Source organism: Mesoplodon bidens (genome assembly GCF_964165515.1).
Source record: "Mesoplodon bidens genome assembly, chromosome: 2".
Taxonomy (NCBI): domain Eukaryota; kingdom Metazoa; phylum Chordata; class Mammalia; order Artiodactyla; family Ziphiidae; genus Mesoplodon; species Mesoplodon bidens.
In genome coordinates this window covers 135,752,487-135,775,165 of record NC_138177.1, presented here as the reverse complement: position 1 = coordinate 135,775,165, position 22,679 = coordinate 135,752,487, and the positions used below count along the sequence as shown (strand labels likewise).

Sequence of the window (22,679 nt, the reverse complement as noted above, 5' to 3'; positions counted from 1 at the left end):
ATGGAAAACCTTTTTAATACTTGGCACTCAGATCCACACTGGTGAAAAAAATAGGAGAGGAGCTGTCAATTGCAGGAGGATTAAGCTGGAGTTAAATAAAATACAAATTTTAGAGGTTCCTCTTGACCTAACTTTTATTTTGGTATTTTACCACTATGTTTACTTCTAGGTATTTGACTAATCTGGTATAAAATTTTCCTTTCCTTTTTTGTGGCAACAGTTGTATTTGTTAATTACTTCTAATTCTACTCTTTATTTAAACAGCTTTATTGAGATATAATTCACCCGTTTACAAATATACAGTTCAGTGGTTTTTAGTGTAATCACAGAGTTGTATAACCATCATCACTATCTAGTTTTAGAACATTTTCATCCTCCAGAAAAGATACCCTGTACCTATTAGCAGTCATTCCCCATTCCTGCCTCCCCTCCATTGCCAGCTCCAGGCAACCAGTAACCTACTCTGTCTCTATGGATTTGCTTGTTGTGGACATTTCATATACATGGAATCATACGATATGCGTCCTTTTGTGAGTGACTTCTTTCACTTTGCATAATGTTTATAAAGTTGTTGATTTTCAGTTTGTTCAGTTTTTTGCTGTTAAGATTGAGCTCCTTAAATGCTGGGCTGGAAACTAACTTGCACTTTTTAGTTAGTAATATCCAGTGATATTAATCATTTAAAAATAGCCATTTTTTAAAGTGATGGTGCTGGCATTCAGAAGAACAAATATTGTGATTAATTGAAATTAGTTGCTTTTGGGGAATGGAATTTAGGAGGGCAGCAGGTAGGAAGCATTCCTTTTTTATTTAATACCATTCCTATCATTTGCATTTTTAAAAACATGTATGTAAACCTTTAATAAACATTTTTTCTAAAAACAGTCTAGAGACACTCATGACTGTCATTATCATAAAAGTATACTTAAAAATTTTAAGCAAACTGTAGTTTCTTAAACCTACTGCTTTTTATTTATATGTTTTCTAAGGATGTGCTATATATTACCTTTAGTTTGAATAGTTTCTAAATTATCAAAGTAAAATAATTCATATCATCTCTTAGGGATTTACATAATAAACATTTATTGACATATAATCTTATACCTGTACCTTTAAAAACTTACCATTTGTTTTTATGAGGCATAGTCCTACAATGCACAGTTTTTTCTTAAGAACTTTCAGAAGCTTTGGTAATGTTTCAAAATGACAGCTATCGAGTGGACAGGAATTTTCTTTTTTAAAAAGCAAACAATTTTTAAAACTCTTATACTAAAAAAAATTTTTTTAATTGCTTTTTAACATCAGGGAGGTGTTTATTCGACTGCAACATGAAAATAAGATGCTTCGATTACAGCAGGAAGGTACTGAGAACGAACGTATTGAAGAACTTCAGGAACAGCTGGAACAGAAGCACCGCAAGATGAATGAATTGGAAACTGAGCAGAGGTGACTGACACACTCCTTCATAATTGATAGTCATAGCGATTTAATTACCTAACCACAGAATCTTGATTCGCAGAAGTGGAAGATATCACTGTAGTTCAAATAATTAGGATTTGCACAAGTTTCAATTTTTGTTTTTTCATCTCTCACTACCCATTATTTTTAGCAGACTTTGTTAAAGCAAGTTGCTTATTCTTGAATTTCATTTAGATGTCTTCACAAATGACAAAAAATTAACAGATGAATAAATGACAATCTGGTTTTCAGCTGGAGTCTTGTGCATAGATGGTACATAGATTGTGGAGTCAAATTTGAATCCCACCTCTACTTAAACTGGGCAAGTTACTTAAATTCACACTTAGTGTCCTCAACTATAAATTGGAGATGACACCTATTTGCAGGTTCTTATGAAGATTACAGATAATGTGTTTAAAGCAAATGGTGTACTTATCTGATATCAATGAGGTGTTCAAAAATTATAATGTTGAAACAAATAACGTTTATATGGTGCTTACTAGTGCCAGGCACTTTTCTAAGCACTTTTTTATATTAACTCAGTAAATTCTCACAATAACTCTATGAAGTAGTAACTATAATTATCTTTTTTATGGACAAGGAACCTGAGGTGCAAAGTGTAACTTGCCCAAAGTTACACAGCTAGTAAGTTCTGGATCCTGCATTTGAACCCTCTGTCAGTCTGACTTCAGAGTCTGTGCTCTTTAACCACTTTGCTAACCTGCCTCTTATAATAGCATACTGACAATGAAGGTATTTGGATTTATCTGACCTACCTTTATTGGATCTTAGAGACCACCAGGAATTTTAAAGACAATTGAACCTTGTCTCTCAACTTGTATGCATACTATTACATCAACTGCAGTTAAAAGAAAAATAACGTTTTAGCTTTCTGAAGAGACCATTAAATATTGCTGTTTTATATGGTTCAGTATCAGCACTGGAGATCCTAAGTTTCAGCTGTTAATATAGGAAGATAGACATGTGAATAGATAATTATTATGTGATAACTGTAATATTGGAAAAATGGAGTGTCACGATGGGCAGGTGTGTTGTGTCATATATATATGAAGAGAGAAAGTCAGACAGATAGTAACTCTCTGTCTCTCTTGCTGGTAACTTCAAAGGCAGTAATGATTAAGCAGGCTTTTTTGTTTTTTTGACTGGAGTATAACTGCTTTACAGTGTTGTGTTAGTTTCTGCTGTACAACAGAGTGAATCAGCTATATGTATACATACATCCCCTCCCTCTTAGACCTCCCTTCCACCCCACCCCCATCCCATCCATCTTTAATGAGATTTTGCCAAGTTAAAAAGCTGCAGTATATACACTACCAAACGTAAGGTAGATAGCTAGTGGGAAGCAGCTGCATAGCACAGGGAGATCAGATCAGTGCTTTGTGACCGCCTGGAGGGGTGGGATAGGGAGGGTGGGAGGGAGGGAGATGCAAGAGGGAAGGGATATGGGAACAGATGTATATGTATAACTGATTCACTTTGTTATAAAGCAGAAACTAATACACCATTGTGAAGCAATTATACTCCAATAAAGTAAAAAAAAAAAAAGCTGCAGTAGTTGCTAGTGCCAATCTCTTTAGTTGAAATAAAAGTCATGAAGAAATGGTTGGAAAATGGTGGCCTTCCTCTTCTCCCAACACCCTGTGAAATCTGAAACAAGAAATGGAAACCTAATTTCCATTCATTAAAAATACAACTGAAGGAAAACTGAGCTAGTTTTCTGATTTTTATACCAGTGAGTACAGTGCAGAAATGTTATGCTTTACCACTGACTCATTAAGAACCTTAAATTTTTAAATGTGGGCATATATGCTTTTAGGATAAAAATGTCTTTTTTTTAAAGAATATTTCCTTGAAAGTAGGCTACTATACCATATATCATACCTAGCCACTGATAATTGTTCAGCTTTGGTTATTGCTATTAAATGTATACTTTATGAGTTAAATTGCATAAATGTACCTTTATAGATCCTTAACTACTTTGACTTTCAGTACAAATAAATACATGTGATTCATCTTATAATAGGCTGAGCAAAGAACAAATTCGAGAATTGCAGCAGCAGATTGAGGACCTCCAGAAGTCTTTGCAAGAACAAGGCTCCAAGTCTGAAGGAGAAAGTGTAAGTAACTTAAAAGTTATGATAGGGCTTCCCTGGTGGTGCAGTGGTTGAGAGTCTGCCTGCCGATGCAGGGGATATGGGTTCGTGCCCTGGTCTGGGGAGATCCCACATGCCGCGGAGCGGCTGGGCCCGTGAGCCATGGCTGCCGAGCTTGCGTGTCCGGAGCCTGTGCTCCACAATGGGAGAGGCCACAACAGTGAGAGGCCTGCGATGCCCTCCCCCCCCCAAAAAAAAGTTATGATAATTCTGTTATGTATGGACTCTCTGTAATAGGTCCTGATGTCCAAAATTAATCTTGTATTTGAAAGTGCTACCCTTATCATTGGGGGTGCCCTTAAATACCGTATATATGTGCATAACAGATGCAGTGATTTTGCCAACTTGGAGCCTATAAATTGATCATATGGCTGGGAAGGTGATTTCTATCTGCCCTACTTCAATAGCTACCCTTAAGTTCATGGTAATTCCTGATTGGGAGCATGCTACAATTGAGGCCTTCACAGTTTTGCTGGAATCCCAACAGGACTGTCCTGAGAAAACCCTAGTGAGAGTAATCTGCAGTCAGAATAGAGGAAAAGAGAGAATGAGAAAGTGATTTCTACCAAAAGGACATTCAAGAAGTAGGTCACATCAACCTCCAAAGGACAGAAATCTTAAAGCAGTCTTGAAGTACATCACCCCTTATTTCTTCCCTCCTTTCATACAGACTCATGGCCTTGCCATTTCTCATGGTTTTTGATGGCAAATAATCATGAGGGCAGAGGTAAGAGGACTTAAAAAGATCAAACAGCCTAAATCTGAATAGAACTAGTGATGTTTATATAGTTCAATCTCTATATACAGAGAGAAGAAGAAGTAATAATTGAGGGAAGAATGTATTTAACTAAGACAACAACAAAAAGTTAGGGCTGATGTCATACTTGACACATTAGACCTATCTTCAAGACCACACAAGTATTCCTCTGTTTCCATTGGGAAGTGTGACAGAAACTGAATATCTGCCCTTGATTCTTTTGCACTTGCCATCCTATTTTCATGCTTTTCAGTATAGACTAAATCCTTCCTTAATCTAGTGCCCCTTGTACTTCTTTTATAGCCTAGCATTTAAGCTAAAATTAGGACTCAGGGCCATATTCTTGTTAACATCCCTTGTAAGAAGGTGTGTTTCTGTTGTGTTAGCAACCTGTGTAGCTCATTCTCAGCCTGGACTTGCAACTAGCAAACTCACAGAATGAGAGCAAAGCACAGGTGGGCTGGCCTACAGGCCATTCTTTCCTCTTCTTTTCTGCAACAGCTTGCATCTCAGACAGTCCCCCAAGAGAATTATTTGATGAAAGTTTGGCATTTGGAAAACATAAATAGACTTTGTAAAATGGTATGGACGAGCAGAGATTTTTTTGAACGAATATATGAGAGAGAAAATGAACAACATTGAAATGGGAGTTGGATCCATAAACTCAAATTGAAGAACTGCTTTCTTTCTCCACAAAGACTTCAAAATACTAAATGGGCTTTGTGCCAATAGCTCCTCAGTGGGCTATGCTATTGGGAGTCTAGGAAACAAAATGAAGGACAAAATGTTCATTTCAACAAAAAGCCCTTTTTATTGACTATAACATAGATACAAAAAAGTATGTTGTGTATGTGCATTGTGTATGTGTGTGTGCATACTTCCTAGCTCTGCTCATGGAAAAGGCTTAGAAACAATGATCACAATAAGCATGCTTGAAACTCAGCGGGACCCTGTAGGGCCCTTCTGGGTACAAAAGTCTTTCTCTGTCTCCCATTTCATGTTTTAAGGAAAAAGGCTTTGGCCTCCTAGGCCTTACTGAGTTCTAAAGGCAGATTCAAACAGTTACTAATTAGGGAAGGGAGGGAATGCAGAAACAGAGGAGGAGCAGTCAAGAAACAACAGTGCAGATGAAGCATGGTCCTGGTTCCTCCTCAAAGGATATACAGAACAATAGATCTCTGAGTTCTTCTACAGGAACTAAGATCCCCACCCAGGTGGAGGATGGTAACTTCAGGCTGAGCACACGATTTCTAGAGCACTGCCCTGTTACCTCGCCACCAACCAATCAGAGAAAGGTCATGCACCCTGCAGCCCTGCCTCAAAATTTTGCCTATAAAAACTCTTCCCTGAAAACCATCAGGGAGTTCAGGCTTTTTGAGCATAAGCTGCCCAATCTCCTTGCTTGGCCCTTCCATAAAACTTTTTCTGTTCCAAAAATAAAACAGGGCTAGATATTGATTGGATAGAATGTTAGGTAACTATACTTGTATTGATGAGGGAGAGTAAATAAAGAGATGAAAAGGAAGATTGAAGGGTTGAGTTTCCTTTCTGTCTTTTATATGCTTTATATGATTTTCTCTTTTTTCCCTGGGGGCTTGGAAAATAGAAATCATCTCATGCATGGCGGCATCTCCTATGTGCATATATATGGTATTGTAACCTCTCTAATACAAATTTTTTTAAGCCACATTAAAAAATATTTTTAAATGGGGTCATTTGGGGGTAGTACATTTTGAATTGCAGTGTTTTAAGGATTTTAAATTTATCTTTTTAAAAAAATTTATTGGTGTCCAAATTACATTTTAGATTATATATTTTAAACTCTTCAAACTATTTGGTAGATGATACAGAACTAGTATTGCAATCTAAATTCCTGTTCTTTTAAAGAGGAAATATTCTGTTTTAAATTTTATTTTTTAACAAAATCCAATGGCTTCATTTTGATGTTAATATTGAACGTGCTTGCATTTATAAAGTTTTATTATAGAGATAATTATTTTTGTTCATTAAGTCTATTCTTTAGTGAAAGTCTAAAATCTTAAAATTTGTGTTTTAGATGGATGATTCTTTAGGAGTTTAAATGTTTGATACTCCTCAATATATCACATGCAGCTTGCATTTTCTATTTTCCATCGAGTTCAAATTTTATTTTCATTGTATTCAAAAATACGAAGTATTTTTCTTTCTGCTATTACACTTACTCTTCCTAATTTAATTTCCTCTTCTCTTTCCCTTTCTTCTTTGAAGTAAGAATATACCTAAAATTTTCTGTTTTTAAAAGTATGTTATTAGAAATACAAATTTTTAAAACATTTATAATTTTATATAGTATCCCTTCAAAAGGAGGTAAAGAGATTTTGATGTCTGGAAAACTTTCCTTTGTCACAATAGTTATCTTACAACAACTTTTTCTAATTTTTATAGTCCAGCAAACTAAAGCAGAAGTTAGAAGCTCATATGTAAGTAAAACTGATATTCATTTCAAATATGAGAGGGGAAGGGTTTTAAAAGCTTCTGAAGTTATTAATATCCTTTTCTGATTTTGTTTATTAAAAGTAAAAACCCTGATGCCAATTCAGTGTTCACCACTGCTACCAAAAGTGAAAAGGAGAACATGGTAAAAGGGTCAGCCTACCTGCTCATGATCCCAAACTCCTACATTTTTTAATCGCTAGTGTCATTTGAAGAGTTTATAAAGCAGACAACTGTCAGAACTAGATTATGTGGAAGTGTGGGATGTTGAACCTATAAAATATTTACTTTAACTTTCTTAGAAAGCAAGGGTGTCTGGGAAAACTGTAAAATTTTTGGCACCCACCATGTGTCAGGCAGTTTACATCCTCATAACCAACCCCTAGAATATTTGGCAGGTATTATTCCCATTTCACAGATGAAGAAACTAAGGATCAGAAAGTGACTTGCCCACAGTCCACAAATGTTATGTGGCAGAAACCAGTTTTCATTCTTAGGTCTGTTTGGATTCAAAGCTCCATGCTCTTTCCACTACTTAGGGAAAAACTAACGGAGGTCCATGAAGAATTACAGAAGAAACAAGAGCTCATTGAAGACCTCCAGCCAGATGTAAACCAGAATGGTAGGTATTTGTAAAAACCTGGATCAGACTTTATGTAAAGACTTGACTTTTTCAGTTGAAGGATGCAAGAACTGTGTATATAAGTCTTCAGGCAATGCAGATACATATGTTGCAAATAAGAATCATAGTAATTTTTAGTGATTTAAGTAATTAATAAATGATCATATCCTAAAGCAAGAAAAAAGAGGTAAATCTAATAAAATGACCTGACTGATATACAGGAGTATCAAACATTGTAAAATATAATAAAATTAATACTATGGAAGTATAAATAAAATAATTTATAATCAGATTAAAATGAACTTCAAACATGTAGAAAGAATGCTTTATTTTGTGATGGTTGTGCTTACATTGTAAGGTGTATTTGCTCAATGAAATACTTGATAGTAGGGAGAAAAATAACTCAGTAAAGCAGGTTAGAGATATTTTTTAAGAAAAAATAATACAAAATGATCGGGGATGTATTGGGTGTAGTTCCAAAGTTTTAGATAAGAATTGACTATAAAGAAGAAATAAAATGTTTCTTTTCTAAGTTCTCATTATCAGTCTTTAGAAAATATATTTTTTTTATGTGAGGAGGGAGTATTTTAAATTGCTCATGTTTCATTTTCTTTTCAATAACAGTACAAAAGATCAACGAACTTGAAGCTGCTCTTCAGAAGAAAGATGAAGATATGAAAGCAATGGAGGAAAGATACAAAATGTACTTAGAGAAAGCAAGAAATGTGAGTGGCTTATCTTTCAGGGTTTTAGTCTTTGTGACTTGGGTTCTAATTGGGCCTATCCCACCTCTTCTTGGATCTATGTCACATCACTTTGCTCCCCACTACCCTGCCTTGCCAGTCAGGTTCCTGGTGCGTCTCCACCTCAGTCCTCATGTTCTTTCCCTCTCACTCATCAGCATCAGAAAATACTACTCATGGCTTCATAGGGACAGTTAAATGTTGATTGTAGTGACCTCATATAGAGAAAATGACAACTGTAAGGTACGTAATCTTTAGCTCTTACAGTGAACATTTGCCTTTGTGAAAATTGAGCTTTGCAAACTTGTTTAAATTGTTTTAGCATTAAGTCTGTATTAGACAGTTAAAGATCAGTCTAAATGTTCACCAGACTAATTATTCTTTTCCTTGTTTCATACTTTTTCTTAAATATCTGTAAGTACTGTTCTCATAAAATCTTTTATTTCCATGAATATATTTTCCTAATTATCTGTAAGTATTCTCAAAGAATGTTAATGTACCCTTTTCTAGTTACTGAAGAAGAGAATTTTATGACAGAGCCTTAAAATACTACTAACATATCTCCCTTGTTATGTTTAAGTTTTTTATTTATTAAGGTGTAAATAGTACCTGCAGCAACAGGTACGCCCAAGATCTCAAGGCTTAGCAAGATAGAAGTTCCCTTCTTTCTTTTTTTTTTTTTTTGCGGCACGCGGGCCTCTCACTGCTGTGGCCTCTCCCGTTGCGGACGGAGCACAGGCTCTGAACGCGCAGGCTCAGCGGCCATGGCTCATGGGCCAGCTGTTCCGTGGCATGTGGGATCTTCCCGGACCGGGGCACAAACCCGTGTCCCCTGCATCGGCAGGCGGACTCTCAACCACTGCGCCACCAGGGAAGCCCAGAAGTTTCCTTCTTGATCACACGAAGTTCAGTCGTCAGTGTGGGAGGGGCCGTACTCTATGCAGTCATTCAGAGCCCCCGACTGACGAAGGGTCAGCCTTCTTCACTAAAGGGTTCTCAGATTCACTCGATGTTGTCCAGCTACAGAGGAGGGAAGACAAGCCGAGATGGTATGGGACATACGTAATGGATCAGGCCTAGATCTCTTCCCTCGCATCTCAGTGGGCAGAACTCAGGCAGGTGGCTGCACCCAACTTCAGGAGGCTGACTTGCTCAACATCCGGGCAGTCTGCCATAGTTCAGTGTCTCTGTTACAAATGTGTAAATGCTTTCAGTAGAAAATTTATTGAAAGGTTCCCAGAGACAACTGTTAGCAGTGCATTTTTTTCAGTGCCTATTATCTCCGTGATTGTTTACCATTAACACACCCAACACCCAATTTGTATGATCGTATCACATATGATTTTGATCGTGTGATTTGTATTTTTAAACTTAATGTCCTCATGTTATATAAATGTAGCTTCATATTTATCGAGCACCTATTATGGTAAGCACTGGGAATACAGCAGCAAACAATACACTTGTGTATGGAGCAGACTGCAAAATTAAAGAGTTAGCTACATAATATTCTTTCAGTTGAGTAGATATATCATTATTTACTAAGTCAACATCCTATTGTTGGAAATAGTTTGTTTCCATGTCTTTTTCTTTTTTGCTCCTAGAAATAAGGCTACAGGAAACATATTTATACAGAAAGTTTCCCCTTATTTTAGTTTATTATGTTAATCTTGTTCCTAGATTAATGCATCAAACAAAGTTATTGGGTCAAAGGATAAGAACATTTTTAAGATGCTTGACATGTATTTCTACATGATATTCTAAAAGTATTGTAACTAATTAGACAAAGCAATGACAATGAATACTGTATTCTTGCCATCATCAAATATTATCATTTAAAAAATAGTTGCTTTTTTGGTAAACATGATTTCATTTTTTACCCTTACACTATTTTCAGGGGAGAGGTTAAAATAGTAACATATGTACATGATAGAAAGCTCAGAAAATATAGAAAAGTCACAACCATACTTTCTATCACTTAGAGGCAACGAATTTTTATGTGTTCTTTGTAATTACATTATGATTTAAAAACTAATGTGTCTGCTTTTACAATGTGTGCTTCATAAGGGGAGGTACTTCATAAGAGTCAGTTGCCCTTACTCTGGCAAAGTGCTGCAGCCCCATCTGCCACAGTGCCTGCCATGTTTAGCAGTGAATCGTTTTGAATGAACCACAGTAATGTTTAGGGATATTACTTTCTAGTCTTTTTTCTTTACCTCTATAAACATAGATGAAATTTTCTTGTCATTAAATTTTAAATCTTTTAAAATATATTTGTAATTAGGTGATACAGATGACCTTATTATTGGAAACTTGTTTTGCTTGTAATTTATACCTAATATTTCTGAGTTGATTTGCTACCATACTGCTGACTACATAGTTTAGTTCAGTCTCTGAACAACATTCTGATCAAACTTTGTTTTTGCTCACATTTGGTAATTTACATGGATATGATTGAATACTCTAGAATTTGCAGACGAAATCATCAATGTCTATTATATTTATCTTATATATTGAATTACATCTAACTAGATAATGGTAGTAAAAGATTGTTGCTAAGAATTTTTTTGTGTTAGTTACTCCTACTTTGTACAGTTAGCAAGTTCCCATATAACTATTGAATTCATTTTAATTAATTTAAAAAATGTTTTAATTTATCTGATTCAAGTTAAAGGTAGAAAAGGGTTATTTCAAGACCTCAGTGCTCAAAGCTTGATAAGGCTAAGTAACTATTTCTGAGTACTGAGCCTGGAGAAGGATATTTGATGTGGGGATGGGTATCTTCCCATTTTTGTACTGAATTTTTATAACATTTCTAGTCTGTAGAGTGTTATTTCTGTTACTCAAATTAGAATGTAAAACAAGTTATAGTTAGCTCCTGGATCACTTTCTGGATAATGTTCCACTTTACACAGATTTTACACACTGTGTTCTTATTTCAGTATTTGACAAGATAAAGTGAACGTAAGAGATTTGTTTTTTTCCTTTAAACAGGTAATAAAAACTTTAGACCCCAAATTAAATCCAGCATCAGCTGAAATTATGCTACTTAGAAAGCAGTTGGCAGAGAAAGAGAGAAGAATTGAGATTCTGGAGGTAAAACTTCCATATTCATATATCTCCTCTTAATTATTCTGTCAATATATAATTAACTGCTGTCAATATTTGCCATTAATGATCAAATTTCACAAGAATTTAGAAGTTAGAAGTGTCATGTTTTAGCACTCAGTATGCTTATTAAAAAGCATCTCACAAGCCCACAAATGGGCCTCTACAAGTTTATGTATCTTGCTCCATTGTATGTCTCTCCCTCTGTAACAGCGAATCATATAGATAGCCCTTCTTTCTAGTAGAGTCCTGCCATCATGCTCCTTTTAATATTATGTGGATGAGAGTTCATTAAAAAAAACAAACAAACAACAAAGCTCACCTTTTTAAAAAGGTACTATACTCAGTTAACCAGATTCTTCTTTACTTTTCTTCTTCCAATAAATCAACTAGGAAGGTTATGTTTCAGGGGAATACACTATATTCATTTACCATTTTCTTCATATTATTTCTGAGCCAGTAGATAGAGACTGTGGTGGAAATAATTTATTTAAAGCTTTAAAGACTTTAATATACAGAGTACACACCAGCCTTATGGTGCACTTGCTGTAAGTGCTTGTCCAGGCCATGTCAAGTGTTGTAAAAAATCACTGGATAGAAGTGTCTCTCTGAAGAAATACTATTCATTCTTCAGGATCCAGCTCCAGTATCTCCCATTTATAAAGCTCTCCTTATATATCTTAGGCAAAGTTAGTTGTCTCTTTATAGTGACTCCATGTGCTTTGAACTCATGAATTCATCCCACAATAGCATTTTTCTTTATGGCATGTGTCAGAGTGTCTTGAGGGCAGAGGCTGTATCATATCTCTGTACCCCCACAGCATTAAATATCACATAATCAGAAGCCAAGGTTACAGCTTTACTGTTAACTTGTCTTAAAGTTATCACTCCTCTCTGGTCCTCAGTCTCCTCGTCTGTAAAATAATGAGACTTGAACTGAATAATCGATGAACTCTAAGTTGCTTTGAATATTCACTTCCCAGTGAAAGCCAATGAGAATGTGCCTCTAATATAGGGCTGTGAGGAAAATCTTCAGTTAAGTCACAGCATATGGGCCTTTAATTTATGTGTATTTATCTGTACACACACTGCAAAAAGTAAAAAGGAGAAAACTAATGTTTATAGTAGAGGTTATTCTGTCTGCATCCTTCTCGGGTCGTCTCTGTCTGGAGTGGATGTGAGCAAGAAGATGGGCATCTTACCTCCTTTGTTTCCTGTATGCTTTTCGTACCATGAGCATCTTGCTGTAGGAACATTCAAATGTTTTAGATGCCAGCTATATCTGGCGCTCCACAACATGTACAAAATCAGCTGTATTAGAGTAATTAAGAAATGAACGTCAGTCTCTAGGGTGGCACACAGATAGGGCCCTGGGCAGTGTAGCATACAGTCACCAAGGACTGAGAGAGAACAATTCGTGCTAAGCTTTACAGGAAATTTTGAAGGATTTTCTGGGGTATTTTTCCCTACATCTTTTTTCTCCTTAGTTTTGACTCTCCACAGATGCAGCTTTGTTTTGTCACCTAAGCCAGTTGTTACTTTTTTCCCTAGATATAGGGGACAGTAGCATAAGAATCACTCGTTTCTTGTTTGTTATTGTTTAATATCTGTTCTACCAATACAATTCCTAAAATAAAGATTTATTAGTCACAATCTTATTCTTTCCTAAAGGTGCTGGGCATGCATTTCCCATGATTCAGCTTTACAATTTGTATACTTTCTGTGCCTCACAGTGCATTCTTCACATTCTCTTGATCATGGGCATAGTGAAAAAAATATTCCATTTTCAGTAATTTGGGTTTATTTCTGGGATTTTAATAGTCCTCATATCTTTTTCCAGAGTGAATGTAAAGTAGCAAAATTCCGTGATTATGAAGAAAAACTCATTGTTTCTGCCTGGTATAATAAGGTGAGTTGAAATTTAGCCAGTGAATCGATGTTTAGAACAGTGTTTATCAAACATTTTGACCATGAACCACAGAAGGAAATATACTTTATACCACAAATTAGTGTGTGTTCATGTTTATGTATAACTGAACAAAATTACCTTGACTGTGTGTGTTACACTCAGGTGTTTTCTATTATATTCTCGGTTTTTTTTTAAATGTTGGTCATAATCCAAATTTACTTTATATTTTAATATTTTTAGTTGATTTTGACTTTTTCAAAACCACTAAATTGATTTCATGACTCACCAACCTTTAAGTTAATGCACATGAAGCACTCATATAGTTCTTAAACATTTTTTAAATTGCCTTATTTGAGCTAAAACGTTTAATTTGTGCTTCATAAAGGGTTTCTGTAGAATTACGGATATCTGTATAATGCAATATTAAGTGCTTCTAGTACTCAGCATGTATTTTAACATCCCTAAAGCCTCTCAGTGTATCCTTTATTGTATTTTCTTTTTTTTTATCCAGAGACTGCTCTTTAAGAATTGTCTATCTGTCCTAACACGGAGAAAATAGCATAAAATAATTTGGTATATTTTATTTTGTCATCCTTAGTATGGTGGGATGTTTTCAAGAGTAGCATTTCCTGATGTATATGGTTCTTTTGAGTATTCTAATCAGCTAGCATAGATAATAACACAGCCATTATCTACCTTAGCTGCCATTTATTTAGTATGAGAGAATATCAGTTTATAGACTCTCCACATGTGAAGCCTGTGCTTCACCATGAAGAACTGGTTCTCCATCCTTAAACATGCCTTTTTCTTTCATGTCATCATACTTTTTGTCTGTGCTTTCTCCCTCCCTTCTCTATTTGGTGAAGTCTGGCTTAATTTAGCAAGACCTTGAAGGAGATTGTGTGAGGTGTCCCCAGAACCTTCCTTCATGGGTTAGCCATCCTGGTTAAGATTAGGGACAATGTATTATTTTCCTTGTTGTTCTGTGGCCTCTTGATACATAAATCATCAAAGATATTAGAGCCAAATAATGCATTATTTAATCATTTTTCAACCCATATTTTTTGAGCATTTACAATATTGTTGTCTATTGTACTAGTTACCAGTGAAGCTAAGTTCAGTAAAATCGCTTTATGTGATCTAGTGAGAGAGGAGTAGTGACTTTTTCCCTTAGTAAGAAACCCAATAGCCACAACTACAATAATTTGTCATGTACTGATATATAGCTAGACCATAGTAAATTTGAACTATTCTGTGATTCTCAAACTTTAGCATGCATCAGAAGACTTGTTAAAACACAAACTGTTGGACTTACCTGCAGAGCTTCTTATTCAGTAGGTCTGGGTAGAATCCACAGGTATAATTTGCACTTTTAAATTTTCAGTTGTGCAAACGTTAATCCAGGGACCACACTTCAAGAACCATTGATCCTAAGCTTTTCTCTTGTGCTGTGTCTGCTCATAATGGCTGGAGTAATGGCCCCAACACAAAAATTTGCCTTGGGACTTTTTTCTATTGTTATAATTAAGCTTAATTCTAGAGCATTATTTTAAGCTACTGTTTTTAACAATTTCAAATTTAATGGGTCAAAATAGAGAAACAGGGATTTATGCCTTTGTTTTCTCCTTTCTTACTGGCATTATCACGTGCAGTGTAGCTCCTGAACCCTTAATTTTTCTATACCTATGAGGAAAACGCCAGCTTTATAGAATTGTTTTGAGGATTAAATGACTTTATATATGTGGAAAGCACTTTGCAAACTCTACATAGTCATGTTATTTGTTTATTTTTGTTCAGAGTCTAGCATTCCAGAAATTAGGGATGGAATCTAGACTCGTGAGCGGCAGTGGTGCTTACAAAGACACGGGGGCTTGTGCTCCTGCCCGGTCTTTCCTAGCACAACAGCGGCACATCACCAGCACCAGAAGAAATCTCTCTGTTAAAGTTCCTGCTACGACATCTGATTAAACTGCAAAAGAACACATAAACAGAAGTGCCCTTAAAATATTTTGTATCTTTCAACTAACTACCAGGTTGGAAAAGTAGTGTATGATTCTGGATATCAGCTATTTTAAAATCAAAATGCACAAAATTAGTCTTGCCAGCTGATTTTGAAAAAAAATGTGGAATTAGCTATCTGGGGAAGCACGTGTGAATAACTGGAAGATATAATAAGGCAAATATCTAACACATTTGTCTTTTGAGAGTATTATATTATTTCAAATTTGACTTTGTATATTTTAGATTTTCAGTTGTACCAGTAACTAATTTGCAATGTGTAATCGGTAATATGTAATCTAAAAATACATCTATTTTAGTGTTTCGGTACATATAAAAATAGTTGTGAAAAAAAACAGTTGTGAGGTAGGCACATGGAGAACTATACAAGAGTTATATTTTTTGACTTGACCTACACAAGTCATTACCTCTGTCCTCTAATTCTGTCACTGAATGGGTATATTTTATCATGTAGTGGAAGATATAACATTTGGAAGATTGGACTGTTAAAATGACTTCTCCATAGTAGAAGTGACTACTTGGCAATTTTGCAGATTTAGAAGAGGTCACAGTTCTCATATGTACGTACTATAAACTAAGGCTTCTGTACAGTATGGTTGAAATGTTAAGGGTATAGAAATGAACTGACTTTAAGAGATGACTTTCTGATGGGAAGCAAGCTAAAAAATATACTTTGTGTGAAATGCCCACACTATTTTAATATAATTAATGAAGATTAAAATTATTATTACTTTTAAGCATAAAATTATCAGGGTTTCTGCTAAAAAAAGAAAGATGCATTAGTAGTTTTGCCTCTTCACTGAAAAGAGATAGTGAAGTAGAGGAACAATTTGGAATAATTTTTATCTTGCTTACTAATTAAGGAATTTGTCTTGGGTTGAGTTTATGGTATTCAGTTCATTTCTGCCCAAAGCTCCTTTTTTCAAAGGCATTACTCTGTTATTTTTGGTCATTTTTAAGAGTCACACTTCGGAATTTTAATTTAGTTGAGTTAAATCTGTGCTGTCCAATAATGTAGCCAAAAGTCACATTGCAATTTAATTAAAATTAAAAACTCAGTTCTTTGGTTGCACTAGCCACATTTCAGATGCTCAATAGCCAGCCATATGTGGCTAGTGGCTACAGTATTGGACAGTGCAGATATAAAACACTTTCATCATTGCAGAAACTTCTTGGACAGTGTAGTACTAAATCTTTTTATAATAACTTGGAAACACTCATTGATGTTAGACCACAAAAATTAAAAAAAAGAAAGATGTTAGGACGATTTCAGATATGAAAAGTAATTGAATTATGATGTAACTAGTATCTTACATTCCTTATGGTTGAATACCTTATGTTGTGACATAATCTTTCCAGTGCTATTCAGAACTACATACCTATCAGCATATGTCTAGACCACGGGTCAGCAAACTTTCTGTAAAGGGACAGATGGTCAATGTTTTAGTAAGTATTTTAGGTTTTGTGGGCCATATGATCTATCGCAAGTACTCGACTCAGCTGTAAGTATAAAATCAGCAGCCATACACAATATGTAAATTAAATGGGTGTAGTTATATTTCAGTAAAACTTTGTTTGCAGAAACTGGCAGTAGGCCAGATTTGGCCCACAGGCTGTAGACATCTGTTCTAGATTTTATTCTTAGCTCTTTTTTTTTTGCAAATATGAGTATTCCATTTACAGTATTATTCATTTAGATACTTGGTTTTTATATTCTATACCAATAAATGTTTTCTAATCACTGAAAATATAAGAATTTCATACTATATTTGGGTCTCTGAGATTAGGGAGCATCTGTCAGGATATTTTATCAGGGTTACTTCTTTTGACTACCTCTTAGATTTTGGTGTTCTTTACTGGTACAATTATATTGTTGGATTTCATTTTCCTGTATTATTGTAGTCTCTGCTTGCCTGTGACTTTCAGTGAAATGAAATAAGCCTTTGAAAATATTTTAGCATGCTAATTAAAATTTTCTAAATATTATAGCATTTTGGTACATTTTGGTCAATGTGAGACATCTGCTCCTTTGGTGTTTACTACTTGCTTGTAATTGAGATTTCACAAGCTCTTCAACCTCCCTTTTAATGAAATTTATTGTGAAACATCAATTTCAATAAATTAGTATTTTCACAGTTCAATTGCTTATAAATTTTTAATCATTATATTTGGAATTTCTGAAAAATTCATGCAATTTCTGAATAAGGATGTAAGGCTAGATTCTTTTTCCTAAATAGAGAAAAAGCAAATTTTGTGATTTATCACTTTTCTAGTTGGTAGAATTTAAAATGCTCAATATGTATTTATACTAATAAATTACTAATGTAATTTAAAGTTCTGTATTATTGTGATTAATCATATGGAAATTCAGGAACTGATCAGAAGTGAGAGTCTTTTCCACATCTGGTTAATGTAGTGAGATTGACACCCTGTGGGTGGTAAAGCATTATAAATATTCATCTTGAACCATGATTTATACATGTCTGTGCTGTGAGGCTTGAGTGCATATACCAGGGAAGAGAAATTCAGCATTTATCTCTCTGATAAGGAATTGAATGTCCCAGTGATTATAAAGTAAAACCACAGACCAATTTGGGAATGATGTTTAATTCTGAGTATTTGCTCTAAGATTAATAAATATTCCTTTACCTTTTTAAAATAAAAGTGTGTATACATATGACAATGATGTTTATCCTCAGCTTAACTTAATGTATTGTGAAATATTTGAAGTTCACTCTATTTTTTTTAATAAGGCTGTTGAACTAATGATTTAATATAGATTAAGAATTAATGTCCTGTCTAGAAACATTAAACTGAGTAGCCCTTACTCAGATGTCATCGTCTTTGATAACTGGAGTGCTCATTTGAATGTCAAATAATGCTTCTGCATCTACACCTGTTGCTGTATAGTGGCACATGTGGCCCAGTGGGTTGGCTTTTAGGCCACAGTACTACCTGTGTTAGGTTCTCTATATGTATATTTAATGAGAAACATTCCTATGTAAAAATGTGTGTATATGGTTGTATGCATACATTCTTGTTGTGAACCTATACCTTGCAAAGAAGTAGTTTGGAAATCTGTAAAGCACAAACATAAAAGGAAATCGTGTGCAGTTACTAAGCTTGATGGAGCTTAAATGTAATTTTTAGTTTACAAAAGGTTCTTTCTATTTTCTATGGCAAAGACTTTGACACTTGAAAAATAGAAGCAATACTTGATTTATTTTTGTATTTAGTATATTATTTTAAATAAATGATTGTCCAATAACAATACTTGTCAAATGTTTTAAAGTAAATAAACTTTCTGATTCTGTGTCTGATATGATGAATTTTTAGTGGGTACAAGTGCACATTTATTTGTTGCTTTAAATAAAGGACTTAAATATTTAGATTGGTAAAGAAAAAATAATTCTAATTTTTTCATTTGTTTTTTTTTGTGGTGAAAAGGTGTAAAAATTATTTTTTTGGTGTGCTGTTTTATGTCTCCAATTTGCATTATCATGGAATCCAGAATATTTCTGGGTTTTTTTTTGTTTTTTTGTTTTTTTTTTTGGCAAAGACTGCGACTATATCCATTCTTTCTCCCCTTCTTCCTTTAGCAATAGAACCCCATACTTTAGCTTGTTATATTTTACCATGGCGGGGGGTTAGATGAACTACTTGCCAGATTCCCTTGTAACTAGGTGGGGCCATTTAACCAAGTTCTGGCCAAAGAGATGTGAATAACAGTGATGTGTGCCTGTTAAAAGAATGGGCGTGCTTTCCCTAGCTCTTCTCCCTCCCCATCTGGAATGCCATGTGCCTGAGGGCAACCCTAGTGGAACAATAAGGAAGAAGGCACTTGGATCCTGAAATCGCCATTTAGTCATATCAGCTATGGACTTCCAACCCAGATTTCTCTTAGTTAAGCAATCTTTAAAGCTGCTTTATTTGGAGGTTTCTTTCTTCCAGTACCCCATTTCCGAATCTTACACAGGTTTTTCAAAATGAGTTGTGAAGTTTTTAGAAAAGCGCAGGTGTTTCATGTTCTTGGAACATGTCTTGGAAAGGTTTAATTCTGTTCATGTTAATGGATGCTCAATAAATATTTGTTTAATCACATGAAGGAAGTTAATGTGTCAGTTATGGAAAGATGATAGAGACAAAAGTGAAGTCCTATCTCACTCTATGTAGATCAACATGATCCCAAAAGACCATGATTCTACTAATTTGACTTTCTGAACTATACAATAAATGCTGGCCATACATTATTTTGTGACTAGTTCACTAAGAACAACCCAAAGTTCTAGACCTGCACTGACCAATGTGATGGCTGTTAGCCACACTGGTTATTAAAACAAATTTAGATTTTATTTCCTCCTTCTAGCCACATACGGCTAGTGGCTATGATATTGGACACTGCAGATTAAGAACATTTCTATCATCACAGAAAATTCTATTGGACAGCTCTACTCTAGATGTCTAGGTTAAATGTACACATTCTACAGCTCTCTGAAGTTCCATATTATAGGGGATAACAAATGTAGTGAAGTGAAACTTTCAGGCATCACCCTGCACACCATGACATGCTCAGGGATAGAGCTACAGTTGGATCCTTAATCTGGCTATGGTTTTGATGGTGACGTGCTCCATTCCCTTGCCCACCTGGGCTGCAGCAACTTGCTATCAATAAGTGGTTAAAAGTTGCAAGTTAGATCTCTTGCCTCTTGCTTCAACTCAAACATTCCCCTCTTCCATAAATTCTTCTGGGATTTCTCAAAAAAGATGAGAGATACATTTTTCTAAAACTTTCAAAGTCTCTGTCTTAGCGACCTTAATGTGATCTACCATTTTTTTTTTTAATGTGTCTGTCTTGCTACACTGTTTCTTGAGGTCACCAGCCTTATTTGGTTCATCTCTGCTTCCTTCACAACACTCAGCACAGTATCTTCTACACAGTAAATATGTACTAGCTGCACTAGAATTGCTGATGCACACAATATTTTCTTTAGAAATCCAGTCTCAAGATGCTCTGAAGAGATCAGGGGGTGCATTGGAAGGAATATCTGAATAGGCAAAAGATCTTCCACCCATAGACTCAATAAACTGCTTCACATGTATCAGTACTTCTGAGAAAAATCCAGAAACTAGAAAGACTCCTACACACTGGGTGACTAAGAAAATACCCACATTGAAAAAGGCAGGAAATGCTGATACCCTTTCACCATAAACCCCACCCCAGCAATGTGCCATGCAATTGGCAAATGGGAGGAAACCCTCAACTACCTTCTTCACCCTGAGGAGTGAAGGCTTTGGGCCAAACAAACATCTAGCATCACAATTTTTATGGCTGCTGCCTGAAGGACTAGCTTCTAACTCACCCATCTCTGGAAGCTGATAGGCCCTGGCATTTGCTAGTTACCTGGGACCTCAAGGAACTATGAGGCAGTTTTGAACTTGTACAGGCACTTGCCCAGCTCGTTCCCCTTGGCTAGGAGCTGAGTGAGCAGGCAATAAAGTTCAGCTCCCAGCTGCTCCCTGGAAAGGGTTTGACTGCATATCTGGCAGTCTGACTTTTCCAGCTGCTGCCTGAGGATTTGCCTTCTAACTAGCCTGCATCTGGTAGATAATGGGGTAGGCAATTATTAGTCCTCCCAGAGCTTAAGTGGGCATGTGGGCACTTCCTGTGGCTTTTCCCCTTAGCTCGCTCCAGTGAAAAAACCAAGCCTCCAGCTTCTCCCTGGAAGGAGTTGAACTACACAAGTGTCGTGATTTTTCCAGCTGCTATCGGAGGGTCTGACTTGCCTGTCTCTGGGAGGTGATGGGGCCCAGCCTGTACTTCTCCCCCAGGGTCTACAGAGAAAGCAACAATGTTTAATGTCCCTGCATGCTCTCCCCATGACTCCTCCTCCTTCTCCTCTCAGCTCACTCCAATAACACCCAGCTGTCAGCATCTCTTTAGAAAGGGTTAGACTGCATACTAGTGCTCTGACTTTTCCAGCTGCTGCCTGAGGGTCTGGCATCTAATTTGCCTGTCTCTGGGAGCTGACAGGACAGGCAATGACTTGTCTCTTGGGAGTTTGAACAGGTGTGCAGACACTTCCTGCAGCTCCTACCCTCAGCCTGCTACAGTGATCAAATCAAGACCTCAGCTTCTCTCTAGGAGGTGGACTTCACATCTAGCCCCCCACTTTCCAGCTGCTACCCAAGGGACTGGCTTCTAACCCACATGTCTATGAGACCTAACATGACCCAACATTTGCTAAGGCCCTGGGGGCAACAGAGAGCAAAGCAGGACATTCGAAAGGGTGGTTGGTCTGAATGAGGGTGTAGAAATTTGCCACAGTTCCTCTCCCAAGTTAGTTAGAGAGCAAGTGAGTGATGAACTCCAGTTTCCAACTTCTCACTAAGGAGAGAAGGAATTGGTTTACTCATCTAGTGCCCCCAACTTTTCTAGCTGTTATTTGAGCTACTGGCTTCTTTCTTGCCTTCTTGAGGCACTGAGGACTCGGCATACTTTATTCTTCTGGGGGACACTAAGAACAAAGATGGCAGTTTGGACAAGCACAGGGGTTTGAGAGGCACCCAGAATCTCTGGCCAGGATGATTGGTGAGGTTTATTTCCTATACTATGAGGCCAGTCCATGAAGACAGAGAGAGGTGGGTGTTTTATCTAATGTGCAGAAACCAACATAGAGAGTCAAGGGAAATGAAGAAAGAAGGAAATATGTTCTGAATAAAAGAACAAGTCTCCAGAAACTGACCCTAATAAAATGGAGATTTGTGATTTCCCTGACAGAGAATTCAGAATAATGGTCATAAAGATCCTCACCTAGGTCAGGAGAGCAAAGCATGAACAAAGTGAGAATGTCAACAAAGAGGAAATTTTTAAAAGTACCAAGCAGAGGGCTTCCCTGGTGGCGCAATGGTTGAGAGTCCACCTGCCGATGCAGGGGACGTGGGTTCGTGCCCCAGTCTGGGAAGATCCCACATGCCGTGGAGCAGCTGGGCCCGTGAGCCATGCCCACTGAGCCTGTGCTCCGCAACAGGACAGGCCACAACAGTGAGAGGCCCGCGTAACACACACACACAAAAACAAACAAACAAACAAAAAACAAACAAAAAAGTACCAAGCAGAAATCACAAACCTGAAGAATACAATAACTGAACTGAAAAGAATTTAAATGGGCTTCAGAACAGAATAGATCAAGCAGAAGAAAGCACTGACAAACTAAAAGGCCGTTGGCAATCAGAGGGGCAAAAAAAAAAAAAAGAAAAGAAAGAGAGAACATAGCTTAAAGGACTTATAGAATATTCATTATGAGAGTCCCAGGAAGAGAAGAGAGAAAGGTGAAGAAAGTTTATTCAAAGAAATAATAGCTGAAAACTTCCCAAACCCAGGGAAAGAAATAGCCACCAAGGTCCCTGAAGCACAAAAGAC

General features: G+C 36.3%; 1 protein-coding gene across 2 annotated transcripts in view; it reads left to right on the top strand.

Moving 5' to 3' along the window:
• Nucleotides 1–18,572, top strand: part of HOOK1 (hook microtubule tethering protein 1) — a 75,909-nt gene extending 57,337 nt beyond the window's left edge. For both annotated transcript variants that reach the window (XM_081223689.1, XM_081223690.1), the window contains exons 15-22: nucleotides 1,306–1,446; nucleotides 3,503–3,596; nucleotides 6,814–6,848; nucleotides 7,401–7,483; nucleotides 8,108–8,208; nucleotides 11,218–11,319; nucleotides 13,172–13,240; nucleotides 15,038–18,572. In XM_081223689.1, the coding sequence (XP_081079815.1) occupies nucleotides 1,306–1,446; nucleotides 3,503–3,596; nucleotides 6,814–6,848; nucleotides 7,401–7,483; nucleotides 8,108–8,208; nucleotides 11,218–11,319; nucleotides 13,172–13,240; nucleotides 15,038–15,208 (796 nt within the window). In that variant the 3' untranslated portion in view covers nucleotides 15,209–18,572. The remainder of the gene's footprint in view (nucleotides 1–1,305; nucleotides 1,447–3,502; nucleotides 3,597–6,813; nucleotides 6,849–7,400; nucleotides 7,484–8,107; nucleotides 8,209–11,217; nucleotides 11,320–13,171; nucleotides 13,241–15,037) is intronic.
• Nucleotides 18,573–22,679: the final 4,107 nt, after the last annotated feature.